Genomic DNA, 21,273 nt, shown 5'->3' with positions numbered 1-21,273 from the left:
TCTTCTCAGTTCTTCTGCACCACACTTTTGGAAATCACGAGGACGAAGACAGTGTGTTCCTTCATACTCGCTCTGATGGAGAACTTTTTAACTTGGCTCGCCTACGCGTCAAAACCAAGATTTGAAAAGTCCTAATACTTGAGTTGCTGTTTGCAGACGATACTGTATTGGTCTCGCACTTTGCAAATGGACTCCAGCGGCTGCTTGACAAATTGAGCACTGCTTGTGCGGAGTTCGCACTGGTAATCAGTGTGAAGAAGACAGTTGTGATGCACCAGGGTGACGCATCACCAATTACCATCAATGGCCACCAACTAGAGACTGTTGAAAACTTTGCGTATCTTGGATCCAACATCAACAAGGGAGTATCCATTGAACAGGAGCTACAAACGTGCGTAGGTAGAGCAGCGTCTACTGTCAACCGACTACGTGAAAGAGCATGGTTCAATAAATACCTCACTTCTCGCACAAAATGCCGCATCTATGAATGCTGTGTTCTGAGTACCCTACTGTATGGAGCAGAGACTTGGACCATGTATGCTCGTCACGAGAAAAGACTGAACATCTACCATCTTCGATGCTTACGACATATCATGAGCATCAATTGGTGGGATAGAATCACCAACGAAGAGGTGCTAAGACGTGCCGGCAGTTGCTCCTTGTTCCAGACACTCAAGATCCGACGATTGAGTTGGCTTGGACACCTGCGCAGAATTCCCGATGGCTGTCTCCCTAAGGATATCCTCTACAGCGAACTGGCAAATGGAATAAGAAGCCGCGATTGCCCAGTGCTGCGCTTTAAAGACGTGACCAAACGGGATCTAATCGCTCTTGGCATCGATGTGAATGTGTGGGAGGAGCTAGCCGAAGATAGACCAGCATGGAGGCATGCCTTGAGTAAGGGTGGCGAAGGACTTGAGAACCTTTGGTTCAAGAGGTTGGTGCAGAGAAGACAAAACTAGGGACTATGTTTACTGTTGCTTGCATTAATCTTTCATAAATTGCTTGCCATTATTATCATTACATAAAACTAAATTGATTTTAACTCAAAAACGTTCATCATGCCATATTGTTATTATATATACTAGAAATTCTTTCATATTTTTGATAATTTCTTTGATTTTACCATTCTGTATTGTAGCTCTTTTGTTAAAACTTCAAAAGTATTTATTTAAGCTAGCAGGAACACCCAGCATAGCCTGGTCGTAAAATATGTTTAAACATGATATATTTTAATTTATCCAGATTTCGTATATATTATTATAGAGTCAATTTTCTATTGATTCTTATATATTATAAAGTTGTGATTTCGAAAGTAAAAAAATATATCCATATGACTTGGGTGCATCAGCCTGATCGAAACCAAAACTTATGAAGAAAATATATTATTTAACTTGAGTTTCTTCAGCTATAATGTAAGCCGAAACAAAAACTTTGGAAGAATTCTTGGTAAAATTATTTATAAAAAAAAATAGATGACTCGAGTGCAATCAGCTATAATCAAAACCGAAACTAAAACTTATGAAGAATTCTTGGTAAAGTTATTTATTACAAGAAATGGAAGATCATAATTAAACGACAGTTATTCAGAAGAAAAAAGATGCAAGCGTGACACAGAAAATAACACACGCTATCATATTAATATATATATATATAGAGATTTTTTTTTAGGTGGCAAACTTTAAATTAAAATAGATCACAGAAAAATATTTTTATTATAAAAATAGGTATTTATTCTAAAGATTAATTTTTTGGCATTTAAATACAATTTCAGGCATATGCCCTCCCCCCTCATATATGACATATTCTAGAGGTTCAATTTCCACAAACTCTATGCATTAAATTAAACTGCATTTTGGCAATAATGCTTCAGATGTTGTCTTCCACCTAGTCTCTCATGTCTGGTTTATCAGCATAGACATGCGATTTTACACATCTCTAAAGACAATAATCTGATGGGGTTAAATCTCACAAATGGGTGGCCAGTTGACAAGTGCATTTTGTGAAATTATTCTTTCATCAAATGTAAATAAAATAAATTTGCACAGGTGTCGGTCTCTTCATGATGAATAGCCAAACCAAGCTGAACTCAAAATAACCGACAGTTGCCAAATCTGCAATTAAAGAGAATAATAGTTGTCAATTTAACGTTCACTGTCTATAATATGAACTCCTTATTATCGCCTATGACACTAAATTTATTCAAATTAGTAAGAAACTGTTTAGACCGTCGATCTTAACATTTGCTAAAAAGTTTTTAAAAATTATCATTTTGAACACAAAAAGAGGTTTCTTAATTTCTTTTTAAATTGAAAGGAATATTTTTAAATCGTTTTAAAATACATGAAGAAGTGAGGAAATTAATCATTCACCGATTTTAAAAATCTGAAAAAATAAAAACATGAAATAAATAAAAATAAGATAAAATTTAAAAAAAAATAAACAAAATGAATTAAAGACCAAAATAAAAGAAAATGAATAGAAAAATTTTGGTAGTTATTGCAGACCATGAATCGTGCAATTTTTTGAAAAATAGGATTTTCAAGTTAAATTCAATTCTTACTGCGTCTTTTGTTTATTAAACTGTTAGGTGCAAGTACAGAAGAATTACAAAATGCTCCACCCCCTTCCCTTGGCTAGAATGGATTTCTAATAACGTTATTTTAGCATAAGTACCCAAAATTAATTTTTAGAATTAATAACAAAAATAAAATGAATACCATAAAATTAAAAATTTAAGAAATTACAGCTCACCATACAGTTTTTATTTGTTACTTCAAAATAAAATTTAGTGCTTCTACACTATTGAAGCAAGATTTTGTAGTCGCTAAATGGAGTTTTCAGATAAAAAACAATGGTTTTAACTGATTTTTTTTGTTGTCAATTCTAATAAGTTACAATGGTAGCTTCTAAATTATGCAGTCGGAATTACCTGAATATTACTGAATTATTAAAAACAAACAACTTTAATCATGGAAGCAGATGAAAAATTGCCGCCATTTTGTTTAAATCGAAATGGAAAATTATCTCCTTTTTGAACTCTCCTGTGTCTTATGATAGTTTTCATTAAATTCTATTTGTTATTGCATTTAATAAATAATTTTCTACCTTATTGATTTTTGTAATTTTGGGATATAATCATCTTAAAAATAGGATGAATACGTAGATACCATTGTTTTCATGTTAAATTCAGTATTACGATTTCCGAAATTTTGTCCCAATAGCGTAGAAGCGCCTAAAATTTAAAAAAAAAAAAAAAAAAAAACAACAAAAAAATCAAACATTTTCTCTTAAGTTTGTAAAAACTCAATATTTTATTTATTTACCCTTATTATGTATTCATATGTATTTATTCGGAATTGCCCGGGAATTAGCAGAGGTTTGGTATAGTTTAGGGATGTACAGATTAATCAGCAGATAATCGGTAATCGGTCACTTTGCAATTAATTGGTAATCGGTAAATTTGCAGATTAAATCAACCGATTACTCTTTCCTATTAAATGTAAATCATTTCATCACTGCTAAGTGACTCATCAGATAGCGTTGACACATTAACATAGTAACTACTAATTTAAATTTTTATTAAGTTTCTGGCCACTATTATGGCTTTTTACCTTTATTAACTAAAATTACAAAATGCAAAGTACAATTTCCAATTCTTAAATGAATATACTTAAATAATTAGATAAGAAAAAAGAAATTACAAATCAACTACAAAGTACAAATTGTAATTCTAATCTGAAGTTTTGCATCTGATTTACTTCCTTGTCTATTCTTGCTACTTGCCTCCTCTGCTCTCATAGTTTCTTCAATATTTAAAGTTGAATACTTATAAGTTGTAATGTAGAAACATTGGAGTTTCACCATTCTCAGGACAGCCTGTTCCTCATAGGTTTATACACATAATTATCTGTACTAAAGAGCCTCTCACTCTCCACAGATGAAGGTGGTGCACTTAAATATTTTGAAGACAAATTACTCAGCAGTGGTAAGGTCTCCCAACACTGAAATGGATCATCATTTCATGCGAGTAGTTGTAAAGCTACGTAATGGTCAAGTTCTTTTGTGCACTTAACCATAAGAGATTTACTCCTTTTGAGTTGAGGTTGTGATTCTTGTATTTCTGTTGCAATTACAATCTCCAGGTTTAACTCAGCTTCTACCTGCTCTAAGTTTTCATTTGTTACTGTAGGCTTATTTGAAGCTAATTCATCAAACAGGCTTAAAAGAGATAGTTTTACTTTTACTGATCTTCTTAATTCTCAACAGAGGATGAAGTGTATTCTGTGGATTCTTCTTCATTATCATCATAGAAAGTAGATGTAGAATTCAATTCTTAGTGTTTTCCAGGCCATTCTTTTGAAATTTAAATTTGAATCTTGAATCTAGGAAAGTAGACACATAAGTTTTTATCATTTAGATAGGATGAAAATCTTGTTTCCATTGATTCATTGAATTGTTCAAGGATTCCACTAAAATCAGAAATATCAGAATTAGATTGGACAGCTTTTGAAAGAAATAACCTCAAATCTAAAATTGTAGGTATTATCAATATGGTGGAAGTTCTGTGACTTGCTTCTTTGGTGATTTCTTCAAATGGACTCAATAACCGGACAATTTAACAAGTCCCCATTAGTAAGTTGTTGAGGTAGAAATATATAACGTTTCAAATACTTGTATGAAAAAAAAACAAAACAAAAAAAAACTAACGAATCTCTTATTAAAAAATTTCGGTTGTGCGAATCATTCTGCTTCACATATATTACATGAAAAAGTTCTTTCTGATTAATGTTTATCAATTAAAAAAATATTGTTATTCTGAAAAGCAGCAAAGTTCGTTTGCTTATTTTAAAAATGGTAAACATTAATCAGAAGGGACTTTTTCTGGGCATTCAACATAAAGCAGAACGGTCCGCACAAACCAGAAATAATTTATTTATAAACAATTACAGCATTAACTTCAACAAAGCCAATACAAAAATAAAATAATATTAAAACAATAGTATTTATGCAGATAACTTTTTGGAAACCCATTTCTTAACATGTGGAAGAGGGGGTACTCTACTTTTTTACAATATGTATAGATTAGGCATGCAATATTCCAGATCCGTATATTTTAAGTTTTTGTGATGTGGAATTTTAAAATTAGTACATTTGACATTTGGTACTTTATTTCCGCCACCAAAATTGAATATATCAGCATTTTTATCAACTTATAATGACAGAAGTTGCAGTTAGAATTGTTTAAAAATAGGCATAATAATCAGACTTATATTGAATGTTCATATTTACTGTCATTTAATTCAGTTTTATTTAATGATACTTTAAAAATTGTCCATCAGTGCAATTTTATTATAAATGATGCCCACTTTTCACACCTCAAAAATGAACACCGAAATTGAATTAGAAATAATTGTACTTTTACTTCTTATTGTTTTCTTATACTAGAAGTGATGAAAACATCTTTTGTGATATTTTTACTGGCTATTTTTTGTCAGTTGGTTTCACAGTTGCCATGTTGTAATTTACATTTTTTCGTGCTTATTCATCCTTAGCAGAGTAGTGTCTCCTGCTGATTCTGCTTCATTATCATTGGTGGAAAAGTAGAGGTAGAATCCAATTCTGCATGTGCTTTTTATGCCACTCTTTTAAAATGAATATTTAAATCACGGGTCTAAGAAAGTAGACATACACAAGTTTTTAGATAGGATAAAATTTTGTTTCCATTGATAACCTGAATTGTTCAACAATGGTAAGAAAGATTCCACTAAAGTCAGAAATACTAGAATTAGATTGGACAGCTTTTGACAGAAATAATTTCAAGATCTAAATTTTTAGGTATCATTAATATGGTTGGTGTTCTAGGACTTGTTTCTTTGGTGATTTCTTCAAATGGACTCAGGAACTTGAATATTTTTTTCTGAACAAGTCCCTATTGGTAAATTGTTAAGGTAGGAATCTTATCAACAATGCACATTACAAGAGCTTTTCATTGTTTTTAATTTCTTTTCAGCATATAATACGTTGAATTCCACCATGTGATTACATCTTGAATAAGTTCTGTTTTATTTTTTCAAAATTAAGCTGACCCTGTATTTTAGTTAATTTGCTAATTGCTGATAGAAAGCAATTCAAGTGAGAGACTGTATTTCTCTAGGTGTAATGGTTGTCTTCAGACTGAGTTACAATGTAGGAAAGTTATTTTAAATCATCTGGTCTCTGCGGGGGCTGAGGAAGAATCTCAAAGACCATATGCGGGGGAAACCCCACATATAAGACCATTACCCTTGTGGCAATCAGTTATTGGTCAATATAGGGGAAAACCCAATACCAATTGTCACTATCCAGCTCCCCTACTCCCCGGGGAGCTGGTCCCCATTTCCCCAATCTCTCCACATTACAAAACAGCCTTGTGCCTAATTTGCTCAGTGGGGAAGCAAATAAATACAAAGTTATTCTAAATCGCATACACTGACACCAGCAATCATATTTACTATATCTGTTGTAGCTATACAAATGGTTGTAGTTCATGAAATACTCCTAGTTTCAGCAAGAGACAGTGGAATTTTTGTTTTACTTTTGTAAATATATCGAAAATTATTTTATAGTGAAGTACCTTTTTAATGGAATGCTGTAATTTGAACAAAGTTTTGCAATAAGCCCATTAAATCCAATGTCATATGTTACAGAATATGGTTGAATATCAACAGCAATCATTTCTCTTATCAGATAATGGATCGCTTGTGAACTGTGGTCATTAATATACCAAACTTTCTTTCTGGCCAGTATTGTTTCTATATTAGTTCGGTGTTTCGCTTGAGGCTGGTAGTTATTCCTACTTGTTCTTGGAATGTCTATCCTTGAATATTCATTGTGCGTCCTTTTCTTATCTGCAACTTTTTCTTCTTTTGAATGAACCTTTCTAAGAGGGTTTAGCACATTAGTCATTGTAAAAGTTTTTGCTGATTTGCCACCCCTTTGATGTGATGGTTTGACATAACTTGTAAGCAGCTGTATTCTTATGCTTGGGATTGACATCAAAATACTACCAGCAGAAACTGGTTGCCATAATGGTTGAAGGTTATTGTCAGTATTTAGTTAATTTTTTTTACATATTTAAATTACTTATGTCTGATATCTAATTAGTGATTTATCTCAATAAAATGTACATTATCTAAACCAGAAAAATAAAAATATGTACATAATGATAGCAAGAGCCCAAAAATGAGGAACAAGAGTATGACTGATGAAGAATACTTTATTTTCAGTTTACACATCACAGTTTACAATTCCTCAACATGAAAACTGAAAGATGAAGTAATAATTTTCTTTAACAGTGATTTAAAGTAAAAAAATAATAATTTAACAGGAAGAGAAAGGAGGGAAATTTTCCAATGTTTACATTTACTTGCCTCAAATTCAGTGCACTTGTAAAAGTCTACATGTTAACAATGTGTCATGCCTGTTATTTGATAATATGCTGTAGACAATGCATGTCTTTGATAAATTTTCACTGGCAATCAAAAGAAGGAGTTAACTTGTCTTTGTTTATGATATAATATTAGTATCATTTATAACAACAAATTTGCTGATAAATCAGCATTCCTATTAATCAGCCGATTATCAAAGGCCAATTAATCGGTAATCGGCTAATTTGATAATTGGTACATACCTAGTATAATTAAGATTATTTTGTGTCACGCTTACATCCAAGTGACTGTCGTTTAATTGTTATGGACTTCCATTTCTTCTAATAAATAATTTTACCAAGAATTCTTCATAAGTTTTGTTTTCGGTTATAGCTGATGACACTCAAATTTATATATATATTTTCATAAGTTTTGGTTTTGGTTTCGATTCAAACTGATGCACCCAAGTCATATGGATATATTCTTTTTTTTTTTTTTTGAAATCGCAACTTTATAATATATAAAAATCGATAGAGCATCAACTCTATAATAATGTATACGAAATCTGCAAGAATCAAAATATCATATTTAAGCTTACTTTACGACCGGGCTATATCAGGCGTCCCTGCTAGCTTCAATAAATAATTTTGCAGTTGCGCTTCCGTTTCTTGTTCTCTTTCGGTGGAGGATCAGTCCTTCACGTCTGAGACAATTTTTTATTTTTGTACCTTTTCTCCACGTTAAAAAACGACCCTGGTGTCTAACTCTGTCCCGTGGGCCCCATTTACGTGGGGAGGCATAGTAAATAGGTACAATAATATCAGCGTGTCTCCATTTACGCTGAACGTTTACAGAATGTCAACATCAATATATTACACGAATCAGTCTCTTGTAGAATTTCGACAGGTCCCGCTAGTCAAATTATAAAACTATAATTTAAGCTTGTTTTAATCTATTTATAAATTTATTGGATTAAATAGCTTTAAAATTATGAACATATGCAGAATACGGATCGTACTGAAATAATAACGTTATTTAAAAACCGATTCGGTTCTTATTTAGAATTTGACTTTAAAAAATATGGTACTTGTGCACTTTTGCGACTGTGCTGAAATAACATTATTTTGAAAGCCATTCTTAACAAGAGAGGAGGGTGTTTTATAACTATTTTATGTTCCCACCTAACAATTTAATAATAAAAAATATAATGTGAAGCTTGAATTTAACCTGAAAGTACTATTTAAAAATAGCGTAGTAGCAAAAGTGCACAAGCACCAAAAATATCTGAGAAACGAAGAGATATTCCAAAAATCACGTAAATTCATCAAATACGATTTTTAGCGATTTTAAGAGTAAATTCTGTATCCATACAATGCTAATTTTGATCTCGATAGCTCGAATTGAGTTGTCTCCTTTATTTATAAAACATGGCCGATCAAAAAATAGCATCTTGCTTTGTAATAAAATGCAATTTTCTTAGTTAAAAAAAATACTACTCGATCAATTTACATCATTTTTGGAATAGGACATTTCTTCCGTAACAGGAACGTACATCAAAGATTTATAAGTAATTAAGTCGAATTTTTAATAAGAACCATTCATGGGAAGGGGAGGGCGTTTTGTAATTATTCTGTATTTTCACCTAACAATTTAATAAACAAAAGATACCGTACAAATTTGATTTAACTTTAAAATCGCATCTAAAAAATAAATAAAGCACCGTCCGTATTCTGCATAGATTAACAAAAAATTTCGATTTTTGGTACTTATGCACTTATGTTACCCTGCTGAAATAATAACGTTATTTTGAACGCCATTCTTAACATGGGCGTTTTGTAACTATTCTGTACCCCCCACATAACAATTTAATAAAAGATATCGTCGAACTTGAAAATACTATTTAAAAATAGCACGGTAACATAAGTGCATAAGCACCAAGTCTTTTAATAGACGATAAACTTGCTGAGAATGTAAAAGACAGCTCCTTTTAAATTTTGAAGGGACATAAAGTAATTCTTTTTGTTGTTTCAACTATTAAGAAAATATTAAAATGACTTGTTTATGCTGGATCTGAAATGCATAGTAATTATATATTCATATTGTTGCTTGAAGTTAGTTTTATTTTACATTTAATAAATGTCATTTTTTATATAAAAAATACTAAAGAAACAGAGAAACACATACTCGAAAAAGTATTTTCCGTGGATAGCAAAACATTGTTTATTTTTTTTATTTTTACCTGTGAGATGCACTGATGCATGCATTCGAAAAGTAAAATAATTTAAAAAAATGTAGTTGATTTTCAGCCAACTTGAACAAGTTTTTAGATATGCTTTTCAAGTTAATTTTAATTTTTACCGTATCTTTTGTTAATGATATCGTTAGGTGAAAGCACACAATAAGCGCATAATGGATTTCTAAATAACGTTAATATTTCAGCATGGTGCGACGCACCATTGGTGGGTGCGTAAGTACCAATAATAATAAACAAAAATGTCAAAATAAAACTTTAAAAATAAATACTTAAAAAAAAAAAAAATGCACAGATTCTTCTTTATTTACATTTCTTTCGACTAACGTGATAATTATATTTTTCATCAATTTAGATAATGAAATTTTTATTTTTAGGATTAAAACAGATGTTTAAATTCATTTATCTATTTTGTTTATAAACGGTTTCATCATTATCATCATCATCATCATCTCTCTCTCTCTCTCTCTCTCTCTCTCTCTCTCTCCACACAGACAAATTTAATAAATTACTTCAGTGCTCAATGCATGAGTAGAGCTTAGTAATTACACATAAAATATACCCTGTGTGTGAGAAACAGAGAGAGAGAGAGAGAGAGAGAGAGAGAGAGAGCGCAAAAAGATAGACACGAAGAGAAGAGAGATACACAGACGAGAGAGACATATACAGAGAAGAGAGAGGCACACACCATACACACAGAAGAGAGACACAGAGAGAAGAGATAGAGGCACACACACACAAAGAGAGAGAGACACACACACACAGATAGGAGAGAGAGAGAGACACACACACACACACACACAGATAGGAGAGAGAGACACACACAGATAGGAGAGAGAGACACAGACAGGGGAGAGAGACACACACACACAGATAGGAGAGAGAGACACACACACAGACAGGGGAGAGACACACAGAAGAGAGAGAGACACACACACACAAATAGGAGAGAGAGAGAGAGACAGACACCCACACACACACATATAAGAGACGCACGGAGAGAAGAAAGAGACACACGGAAAAAAAAAAAAAAGAGTTACATTTATGGAAAGTGAGTTTCCCCAAAAACGTAATTAAATTCTTCAAGTTAGATTCTTTCGATGAAATGAAACAAATGTTTCCGCGAAGCCAACTTGCTATAAGTATCTCTACTTCACACACATATTTTAGTAAACAAAATGACAAAAACATTTAAAACAAAGGATAAACATTAAACATATATTTGTATATCAAATTAAATACAAAATATATTCTATGATCTTACATTTGTTTTTCTTGCGAAATTAATAAAAACAAAGACATCTTAACTTTTATTATTTATTTACTAAAAAAAAAAAAATAAATAAATAAACTCAGCAAAAAAAGAAATCAGACCACCTTTTAAACCCCACAACAACTATTTTTAGATCGAATATTCGGAGTTTAAAATAATCAGAAAGTCTGGAGAATGAATTAAGCCTTGCCCTTATTGAACCAATTTTGGGAGAGAAATAGTATTTTTGTTTACATTAAATTACAATTGTCTCAAAAACGAGAGAGTTTATATATATTTTAAAACAAATCCTCCATTTTGTGACCTGTTGTGCTACGAAAGAGTCGATAAAGAACGAAAATGTTAATCAAGATGGTGAAATAAAATCAATTTAAATAAATCTAAACTAGCTTCAAATTAATAATTCCAAATATCATAACTATTCTACGATCAAAGAAAAATAAATATAACGCCATAAACGAAACCAGAGAACGATAAAAAAAAAAAAAAAAAAAATCCAACCAGCAAGACGTGTTGTTATTATAAACCATATTATGGCTACTAAAAATATGTCCACAAAGTCAAGGTTCAATTTTAGAAAGATTTCTATTAAAAACAGATCCCTCACTTTTCGGCCACACATGAAAGCCTTTTTAGAAGAGGTTGTTTTGTTAAAAGCAAAACACGTTTTATGAGCCTGGTCGAATTTTTTTAGGAAAAAATATGATCAAAAATGTCTTCTGTAGTTAAAAAGATAGAAAATGAGTTTTAATTAGTGAATAAAACGGGGGAAAATACCTGCGAAAGATGTAAAATCACCACCAGTAAAAATGTCAACAAAAATACACGAGCGGCCATTGTTGTATTGAACGAGGCTCGGCGTTCAAAACGTTTTGTCGTCTGCTCAAAACTTTTATTCAATCGCGCGAGATTTGCTTTATTTATTTATTTATTTATTTATTTATTTTTGTTTTTGCAAAAAATAAAATTCAAGAATATTATATATGTATATATATAATTACTTACTCCTTATAAATCTTCAAATAAAATAATAAACTAAAATAAAAATAAAAAACAACTAAAATAGTATTTTAAAATAAGTTCAATTAACAGAATGAAAACTACGGATGGGCACATATACAATAATTAAATTTAAAACTATTATGGATTTACTTTATCTTGAATAATGATACATTTTTACTTTTTGTAACAGTGTTTAATATATTTTTTAAAAATAAAACAAAAAAAAAACAATAATTTTATTAAAATCAATTGCCTTCATCTTGATTCATACGTATGCTTGTTTTTCTTAGTATTGTTTTTTTTTGTTTTTTTTACCAATTTATATACTCTACTAGACTTCCGTATTTTTTTTTCCTTCAAGCATATTTTAAACTTTTTACAGATGAAAGGTGCCTTTATAACAACATCTATGATTTCCTTCCTTGATCCTTATTTAAACTTGCGCTTGTTTGGTAAAACAAAAAAAAACAAAAAAATCGGCGCTTTTACATTATTACGGCGAAATTTTGTAGTCGATAAATGGAGTTTTCAGATAAAAACAATGGTTTCTACTGATTTTTTGTTTTTGACAATTCTAATAAATTACAATAGTAATAGTACCTTCCGGGTTTTCGAAAAAGTTGTCAAAAAACAAATATATAACAAATAAATGTTATCAAAGGCAAGATAAATTACTTTTCTACCAAACTGGATATAATTTTCGTGTTTTTATTCAATGTAACATGTTTATTGAGCTCGAAAAACATGCAGTGTTTACCGATGTATTGGACAATTCAAAATGGCGGCCGACTATCTCTTAAACACGGTAAGTTCGGGAAAAGGTGTTATAAATAATAAACTAGACAAAATACTGTTAGAAATTCACTCAATATATATTACCGTGACATAGGTTGACATATATTCGGTGTTTTTTTTAATAGTATTTTGTCTAGTTTATTATTTATAGCACCTTTTCTCGAACTTACCGTGTTTAAGAGATAGTCGGCCGCCATTTTGAATTGTCCAATACATCGGTAAACACTGCATGTTTTTCGAGCTGAATAAATATGTTACATTGAATAAAAACACAAAAAATATATCCAGTTTGGTAGAAAGGTAACTTATCTTGCCTTTGATAACATTTATTTGTTATTTATTTGTTTTTTGACAACTTTTTCGAATCTATGTGTACACTAATACAAAATCGTGTTAGCAGGTAAAATCTGCGGCCATCTTGATTAAATCGAAACGGAAAATTATCTCCTTTTTAAACTCTCCTGTGTCTTACGATCGATTTCAACAAATTCTTTCTTCTTTTTTTTAATAAATAATTTTCTACCTTATCGATTTTCGTAATTTTTGGATATAACCATCTTAAAAATATGAAGAATACGTAGATACCATTGTGTTCATATGAAATTCAGTATAACGACGAAATTTCGTCCTAATAGTGTAGAAGCGAGCGTCGAAAACTCTTTATGATGTCACGGTATGAAGATGTTAGATTTCAAAAATCATAAAAATTGATCAAGTATTTGGCAAATGTGTATTTCAGCGGCGTAAAGTTTTTGATAAACAAAAATTTATAAAAATTATTTATTTTTATATAAAACACATTATTAGACCCTAAGATTGAAATAAAACCTGAAAAATTTTTATTTTTATCATTTTTTCTACATTTTTTATTACACTAAATGTACAACAATTGAGGCCACCAACTTTTGAAATTTTGGCCTTTCTAAGGATTGCCAAATTGGCCTTTTTGAGGCCAAATTTGGCCTTTAAAAGTGCCAATCTGGAAATTTGCTAAATTGGGTTACTTAAGGGGGCGGTTTATCAGGAATTTGTTTACTTTGGATTTGAAGGCATCCAAGTTTTAGTCAGCTGGGAAGCAGGCAAATGGAAGAGAGTTCCACAGGCATGCAGTTCTAAGAAAGAAGCTTTGTTCATGGAATCTATGTTTTGATTTAGGCACAGATAAAGAGTGGGGGAAATTATTGACAGTGGTTTCAGCCAGATGGTGTTTTTTGTGAAAGATTGGCGAGGGGGGACCAGTGGTTGGAGCTCAGACGAGCACTTGCTATGGAAATAACGATAAAACAAAGACCGGCTTGCAACTTCTCTGTGGGAAAGAGGTTGCAGGGAAGAGAAAGGGGCATGTCTTTGTTTCCTTGCGATTGTCCGCATACAACATGTGGATCCCGAGTGTTGACATGTAACCCATCCTTTATTTTTTATTGTGATGAACCTTATATATTTTTTCGTTTTCAATATAAATAAATAATAATAATCGTAAAGCAAATAAAATAAACATGTTAATTAAAATGTGTAGATATCAAGATTTTTTTATGTTAAAAGTAGTAAATAATTCTACAAAAACGAGCCAACTGACTTTTGCCAAACTAAACCGAAAACTGAACTTAGGGTTAGATTAGGATTAGGGTTGCAAAAAAAAACAAAAAAAAAAAACAAAAAAAAAACAGTTTAGCTCAAATGCTATAGAATTTAGACAATCCATAACTTATTCAGATAACATTGGTTTTTGTACATAGACACCCATTTTTCAATGCATATAATTTTCACAAAGTCAGAATACATTGCGATGTCATAATATATTCTGTCTTTCTCTTTTCTTTCATTTATCATCCCTTCTCTCCTTCTCTCTTTCTCCCCCTTCTCTCTTTCTCCCCCTTCTCTCTTTCTCTCTTTTTAATTATTTAGACAGTTTAGACAGAATCAATATATATATATATATATATATATATATATATATATATATATATATATATATATATATATATAATGAAAACAAAGGGATGTAGTGTTAACCTGATATACGCAATGGTAAGCTTTAAACTAATATAAATAACAGTAATTATATATAGAAAATTTAATCCCAACCGAATTAAAGTTCAACTTACAGTTTTAATTTTCTTTCTCTTTATATATATATATATATATATATATATATATATATATATATATATATATATATGTAAAAGAGATTTAGAAGGCTGTCACAATGCGAGGAATGAATTATAGTCGCTGTTGGTAAGAGGAGACGAGAACAAGTGGCGATTTACAAATCAATAAGTACATATATATATATATATATATATATATATATATATTTTATTATTTTTTATATATATATATATCTATTCAGTTGTATGGTAAAATGTCTTACTTGTTTTCATGCGACGTATTACATTATTAATTTCGGAAAAATTTTCCCTTTTCAAATGGTGTGCGTAACAGGTCGATTCAAAGCATGCTGGGTGAAGGGCCGGAAGTTGTGTAGCTATGTGAGGACTCAGGCCAAATGTGACTAGGGGATTTATGTATGGGTACAACATACAACTGAATAAATATATATATAAAAAAAAAATAATAAAAAAAATATATATATATATGTACTTATTGATTTGTAAATCGCCACTTGTTCTCGTCTCCTCTTACCAACACCGACTATAATTCATTCCTCGCATTGTGACAGCCTTCTAAATCTCTTTTACATACCTATCCCACACAATGCTTCAAGCAAACTACATATCAATCCTATATTAATAATATAATGCAATAGATCTACTGGTATGGAAATCCAGTGATTATTGGTCTCACAAAATATTATTAGCTGTAATATTTTTAAAGACAATTATATGTTTATTAAAAAACAGTTTCACCAGACTTATATAATAATATATTTATCAGACTCCAGAAGAAACCAGGGAATTATGCCTACTTTGGATTGTTACCTTGTGCCATGGAAGATTCAAAAGACGGATTGGATCCCTTCACCTCACAGCTACAAAAGACTTTCACTTCGGAATTTACCATACAATTTGGATATGAAATTCAATATCCTTTTCATTTTGAAACATATATATAATTTTCCTTACTCTATGATTTAAAAACTTAAAAACTTTTAATTTGATTTTCTATGTTTATTGTATTTAGCAAATTAGGTATAAACCATTTATAATATTTGCTAATATTTTCTCCTCTGGAGAGATGGCTAGACATCGAAAGCCTATAGGTTAAGGAGATATACTGATTGAAATATATTCTTTGTCTTACATATAATAAAATTTGAGATTTGAAATTTAACCATTTCACGTCATAAAATTTAAATTGCTAAATTATGATATATATATATATATATATATATATATATATATATATATATACTAGCAAAAGTGCCCTTCGTTGACTGGGTTCAAAAACAGCCTACATAAAATGGACTCTGATTTATGAAAGTATATTACGTTATGAAAAGGAAGGGTTGTAAAGAGATAGCTTCGAATTTGGGGGTATCAAAACCAAAGCAAAATATGATGAAAGTAAAAATAAAATAGATAAACCTCATAATTTATTATACCATACCTGTTCACACTGAAACACTTATCACAATATTCTGTGGATCTATATTAAAAAACGTTGTTAAACTTTGTGACATATTTCCATTCTATGGAGGTCAGGCGCGAACGAACACCCCATAATTTTATTATACCATATTTTTTCAAACTGAAACATAATTATCAAAGTATACTTACGCAGATTGATATGAAAAGTCTTTATTAAAGTTTGTGTCTATTTCCATTCTATGGAGATCAGGTGCGAACGCAGACACCACAATTTTATTATACCATCCCTATTTAAGTTAAAACATACTTATCAAAGTATTCTTATGTACATCTATATCAAAAACACTTGTAAACGTATTTTTTTAATTTTTACATTTTTTATTTCCATACTTTGTGGACCAGGCGCGAACGCAGACCTCACAATTTTAATAAACCACCGTTCTGCCAGATCAAACATACCCATTACTGTGTCTCGATACATCTTCTATCATTATATGTAATCAGTTTTTTAAAATAGTCAACCATATAGGAGCCTATTCGTGACCACACACACACACGCACACACACACACACGCACACACATTCAGCTTTATATTATGGAGATATATATATATGGTGTATTTCTTTTATGTAATTTATTGACTAATTATATGTATTAATTATTATAGGTGGTGTTTTCTATGGTGTTAGAGAGTTAACCGAAGTGCTTTTTAATGATTTTAAACGATTTTAATCGACGTTTCCGATAAATTCACTGAACGCAATTTTTAATTCATCACTCACCTGAAGACGACACATGATGGAAGTTAAAAACATGACAAATTTCTTTTTACACTCGAACATTGGCCTGTATATATATACTAGCTGTACATACCTAGCGTTGCCAGGTTGAAACAATATGGAATTTTATTTTATTGGCTTGGGATGAGGGAGAAAAGTTTTAAAAAATATAATCAAAATGTTAATAAGACCCTCCCAACACTCTCTAGGCGGTAGAACGCCTACTGTTTTCCGGCTTAGTGTTGGCCAAAAACAAGCAAGTCACTCTCTATATGGGGCTGAAATTCTAGACAGGATCAAAGAAATTGGGTTGCGGAGGGGGTATGAGAAGTTTCTCCAAGATTGGAGCGGGGGGTGGGGATGAAAAAGAAAGGATTGGGGTGTGAGTATCTTGGAGGTTTTGTATCAGGGATGGAGGGGGTCATTCATTCAGCTAGCTAAAAACCTAGTTTTAGGGATCTGGAGTTCGGTAGGATCTGGAACTATGTATGTCATGCTTAGGCAGGAACACAAGCTCCAACTTGGCACCTTTTTTTTTTTTTTTTTTACACAGTGGTCACCACTTATCAAGGCCCAGAAGCCACTCAGGGATAATGGTTATTGCAAGTACATTACGTTAGTGTGGAGATTTGATGAAGTGTTTACTTAAGGGGGCGGTTCATTAGGAATTTGTTAACGTTGGACTTGAAGCCATCGAAGTTGTAGTAAGGTGGGAAGCAGGCAGACGGAACAGAGTTCCACAGGCATGCAGTTCTAAGAAAGAAGCTTTGTTCATGGAATCCACGCTTCGATTTAGGCACAGACAAAGAGTGGGGGAAATTTTTCACAGTGGATTCAGCTAGACGGGTGTTTTTCGTGAAAGATTGGTGAGGGGGGACCAGAGATTGGAGTTCAGATGAGCACCTGCCATGGAAATAACGATAAAACAAGGATAGGCTCGCAACGTCTCTTCTGTGGGAGAGAGGTTGCAGGGTAGAGAAAAGGGCATACCCCACTAAGCCACGAAGTCTATTTTGTACTCTGTCAAGGCAGGATAGGCTGTTTTTAACAGCTCCTGCCCAGATATGGCAGCAGTATTCCATCCTTGGACGTACTTGGCTTTTATATAGATAGACAATTGCATCAGTAGTGAGATATCTTCTGGAGTGGTAGAAGGATCCCACCATCTTTCCAGCGACCTTGGCAACAGACTTTATGTACGTGTTCCATTTCAGATCAGGAGTAAAGGTCAAACCCAGAAGCTTGTCAAAACACGGGGCCTCTCCCAGTTGAGAGCCATCCATCCCAATTGATACCAGATGGGGATCAGAGCGTTGATGATGTAAGGATAGGAGTTTGGTTTTAGATGCATTAAAGGTAACCAGCCACGTCTTCCCCCACTGAACCACGCGCTCGGGATCAGAGGAGAGAGAATCAGAGAGAACTTTGTCATTTACAGCCTTTGATGTGTTGCCGTAGCTGATCGTGTCATCAGCATAGATGTCAACGAATGATTTAAGACTCACTATCTTTATCCATCTTTGGTCAAAGATCTCGGAGTATAATCTTTTCCTATCACATCTGTTCTTTACCTTCAGCTGGTGCTTGAAGAAGGTGACCAGATCCTGATCAGCAAAAGATTCGACTCTGCGCTTCTCTTGCACTCTTCAGCTCAATATCATCATTCTGATCATGGCCAGGATTGCAAGAAACACCTTCATCTCTCCCTGTTCCAAGGCAGCTCTTTGCTGGGGATGACGTAGGATGCATCCAGCAAAACCAAAACCAAAACTTATAAAGAATTCTTGGTAAAATTATTTATTACAAGAAATGGAAATCCATAACAATCAAATGACAGTCATTCATATGTAAGTGTGACACACAAAATCAATAGCACACACGCTATCCTATTAATATATATATATATATATATATATATATATATATATATATATATATATATATATATATGGGAGCATATGTGCAAATCCAACTGCCTTGTATATATATATATATATATAATTTTTTAATTTTTTATTGAGCCCATAATAAATTTACATTACTGTTTCCATTGGATTTTCACCCCAGGAGATTAGGTAGAGTACCAATTTCATCGGAATTTATAGGTGGACTGAAGTTTAAACTTACAGAAATGGATAGAAAGTTATTTGGGGGGGGGGTATTAAATAGAGAGGGAGGTCGTGTGGTAGTGTGAGGAGGTTTTATATATATATTTATATATCTATTTAATACCCCCCCCAAATAACTTTCTATCCATTTCTGTAAGTTTAAACTTCAGTCCACCTATAAATTCCGATGAAATTGGTACTCTACCTCATCTCCTGGGATGAAAATCCAATGGAAACAGTAATGTAAATTTATTATGGGCTCAATAAAAAATTAAAAAATTATATACCGCTCTATTAACATATCGAGCACTCTTATCGGGTTTTTTTTTTTTTACCTTATTTCCCTTGAAAAGAAATATTTATATATATATATATATATATTAGGTTGGTGCAAAAATAATGTTTTTTGACGTTCAACTTCAAAAGACCATAACTCCTTTCATAACAAACTTTATTAATTGAAATAAGAATCATTAGAATTGACACATTTTTGCCAACGAGGAACAAATTTATTCATCCAATTAGCAGAGAAATCTGGAGTTTTGGAAGCAATGAAGTCATTAAGGGCTGATTCGGCATCATCTCGGCTTTTGAAGAATTTTTCGCGCAGGAAGTTATCAAAAAGTTTGAAAAAGTGATAATCGGTAGGCGAGAGGTCTAGTGAATGAGGCAGATGAGGCAGAGTCTTGTAGCCCAATTCACTCAGCTTCTGCAGCATCAGTTGAGCGACATGCGTGCAATCGTTGTCATGGAGGAGAATTGGCTCCTTCATATTGACCAATGTCAGGCACATATGTTGGAGTTTTTGGTGCATTTTATCAATTTGTCGGTCGTGCTTTTCTGCCGTAATCATTTTACCCGGATTTATTCGTTAGTGATTCCTAGGCCAAACGCATCATTGATATCACAAGCTGTCTCGGCAGCTTTTCGGCCTAGTTTGAACTGGAACGAGAAAATCGTGCATCCATGCTGTCTGTCGAAAAACCTGCAAAAAATGAATGCAGTGATTGAAAACGGTAATGAATAATACAATTTGATAGAGTGAAAGACATGCTTTAAAATGATATATAACATGGCTATATATATCGATGAATTAATTCAGAAATCTATATATATAAAAGCGAAAATGTGTGTATGTATGTATGTATGTATGTGTGTTCGCTTTTTGTGTATGTCTTCAAAAGGCTTTTTTTGCCGTGATTCTCGGTTGGCTCGCTCCTTTTTAAAACTTTTTATATGCTGTCAAAATAATAATATCTATAACTAAGGAACACGGGTCGCAGCTATCTTTAATTTACCCGACTTTTACAAGCTATTTTCAAGATATTTTTGGATTGCCGTGTAGCGAGGAAAACGGAAACTGGCTTCCAGCGCAAAACTAGGTCAAACATCACGCGACTTAACGCTGTTAATTTCGCTTTATAAATGTCAACTTAACACACTTATCAATTCATCTATTCCCGTGGTCGAGACGGTTAGGTCGCAGGTTTTTTTTTTTCATTTCCTTTCCACCTTCGTGTCAAAGGTTCGGGGTTCAAGCCTGCCTTTCTACTAAAACTTTTTTTTTCTTTTACACCTCCAAACACCGGGCCAACGTTTTTTTTTTTTAAACAGGGTTGTTTTGATCTACCTCCTCCTCCAACACACACACACACCTCCAAACAACCGGGCAACGCCGGGTACCCCTCGCTAGTCATATATAAAATGAACATATGTGAGAAAACGATATTATTTTTGCACCAACTTAATATATATATATATATATATATATATATATATATATATATATATATATATATATATATATATATATATATATCAACGTGATGGTTGTAAGTTCAATTCATGGCTAGGGAAAGGTGCTAGTCTAGCCACACTGATGAGTTGTGATACAACGAAACAGTACTGTATGTGGATGACTATATATATTAAGTTCCCCCCTCACCTCTTTGGGTTGAGCACTGTTGTAAATGTATCTCATCCGACGCTTATTTGCCTACTAAGCGAGGCTCAATGTTTGTTTGTTTATGAATAAACTTACAGCTCAAGCACTGTAAAAGCGATGGGCGAATGTTTATTCAATAGACATTTAATAAGGTCGTTTACA

At 32.3% G+C, this 21,273-nt stretch overlaps 1 protein-coding gene and 1 pseudogene across 5 annotated transcripts in view; both read right to left on the bottom strand.

Annotated features, from left to right (window-relative positions):
- LOC145247452 (uncharacterized) overlaps positions 1–11,821 on the bottom strand; it is an 85,528-nt gene extending 73,707 nt beyond the window's left edge. Inside the window, exon 1 of the mRNA XM_080109236.1 lies at positions 11,711–11,821. Coding sequence (XP_079965362.1) covers positions 11,711–11,770 — 60 coding nt within the window. The 5' untranslated portion in view covers positions 11,771–11,821. The remainder of the gene's footprint in view (positions 1–11,710) is intronic.
- A 7,779-nt stretch (positions 11,822–19,600) lies between these two features.
- Positions 19,601–21,273, bottom strand: part of LOC145247450 (histone-lysine N-methyltransferase SETMAR pseudogene) — a 51,589-nt pseudogene continuing 49,916 nt past the window's right edge. For all 4 annotated transcript variants that reach the window (XR_013863263.1, XR_013863264.1, XR_013863266.1 and 1 more), the window contains exon 2: positions 19,601–20,151. The product of XR_013863263.1 is annotated as a histone-lysine N-methyltransferase SETMAR pseudogene, transcript variant X1 (transcript). The remainder of the gene's footprint in view (positions 20,152–21,273) is intronic.

Source organism: Euprymna scolopes, chromosome 25 (genome assembly GCF_053919585.1).
Source record: "Euprymna scolopes isolate OS-2025 chromosome 25, ASM5391958v1, whole genome shotgun sequence".
In the NCBI taxonomy this organism is placed as follows: domain Eukaryota; kingdom Metazoa; phylum Mollusca; class Cephalopoda; order Sepiida; family Sepiolidae; genus Euprymna; species Euprymna scolopes.
This window is presented reverse-complemented; position numbering and strand designations above follow the sequence as displayed.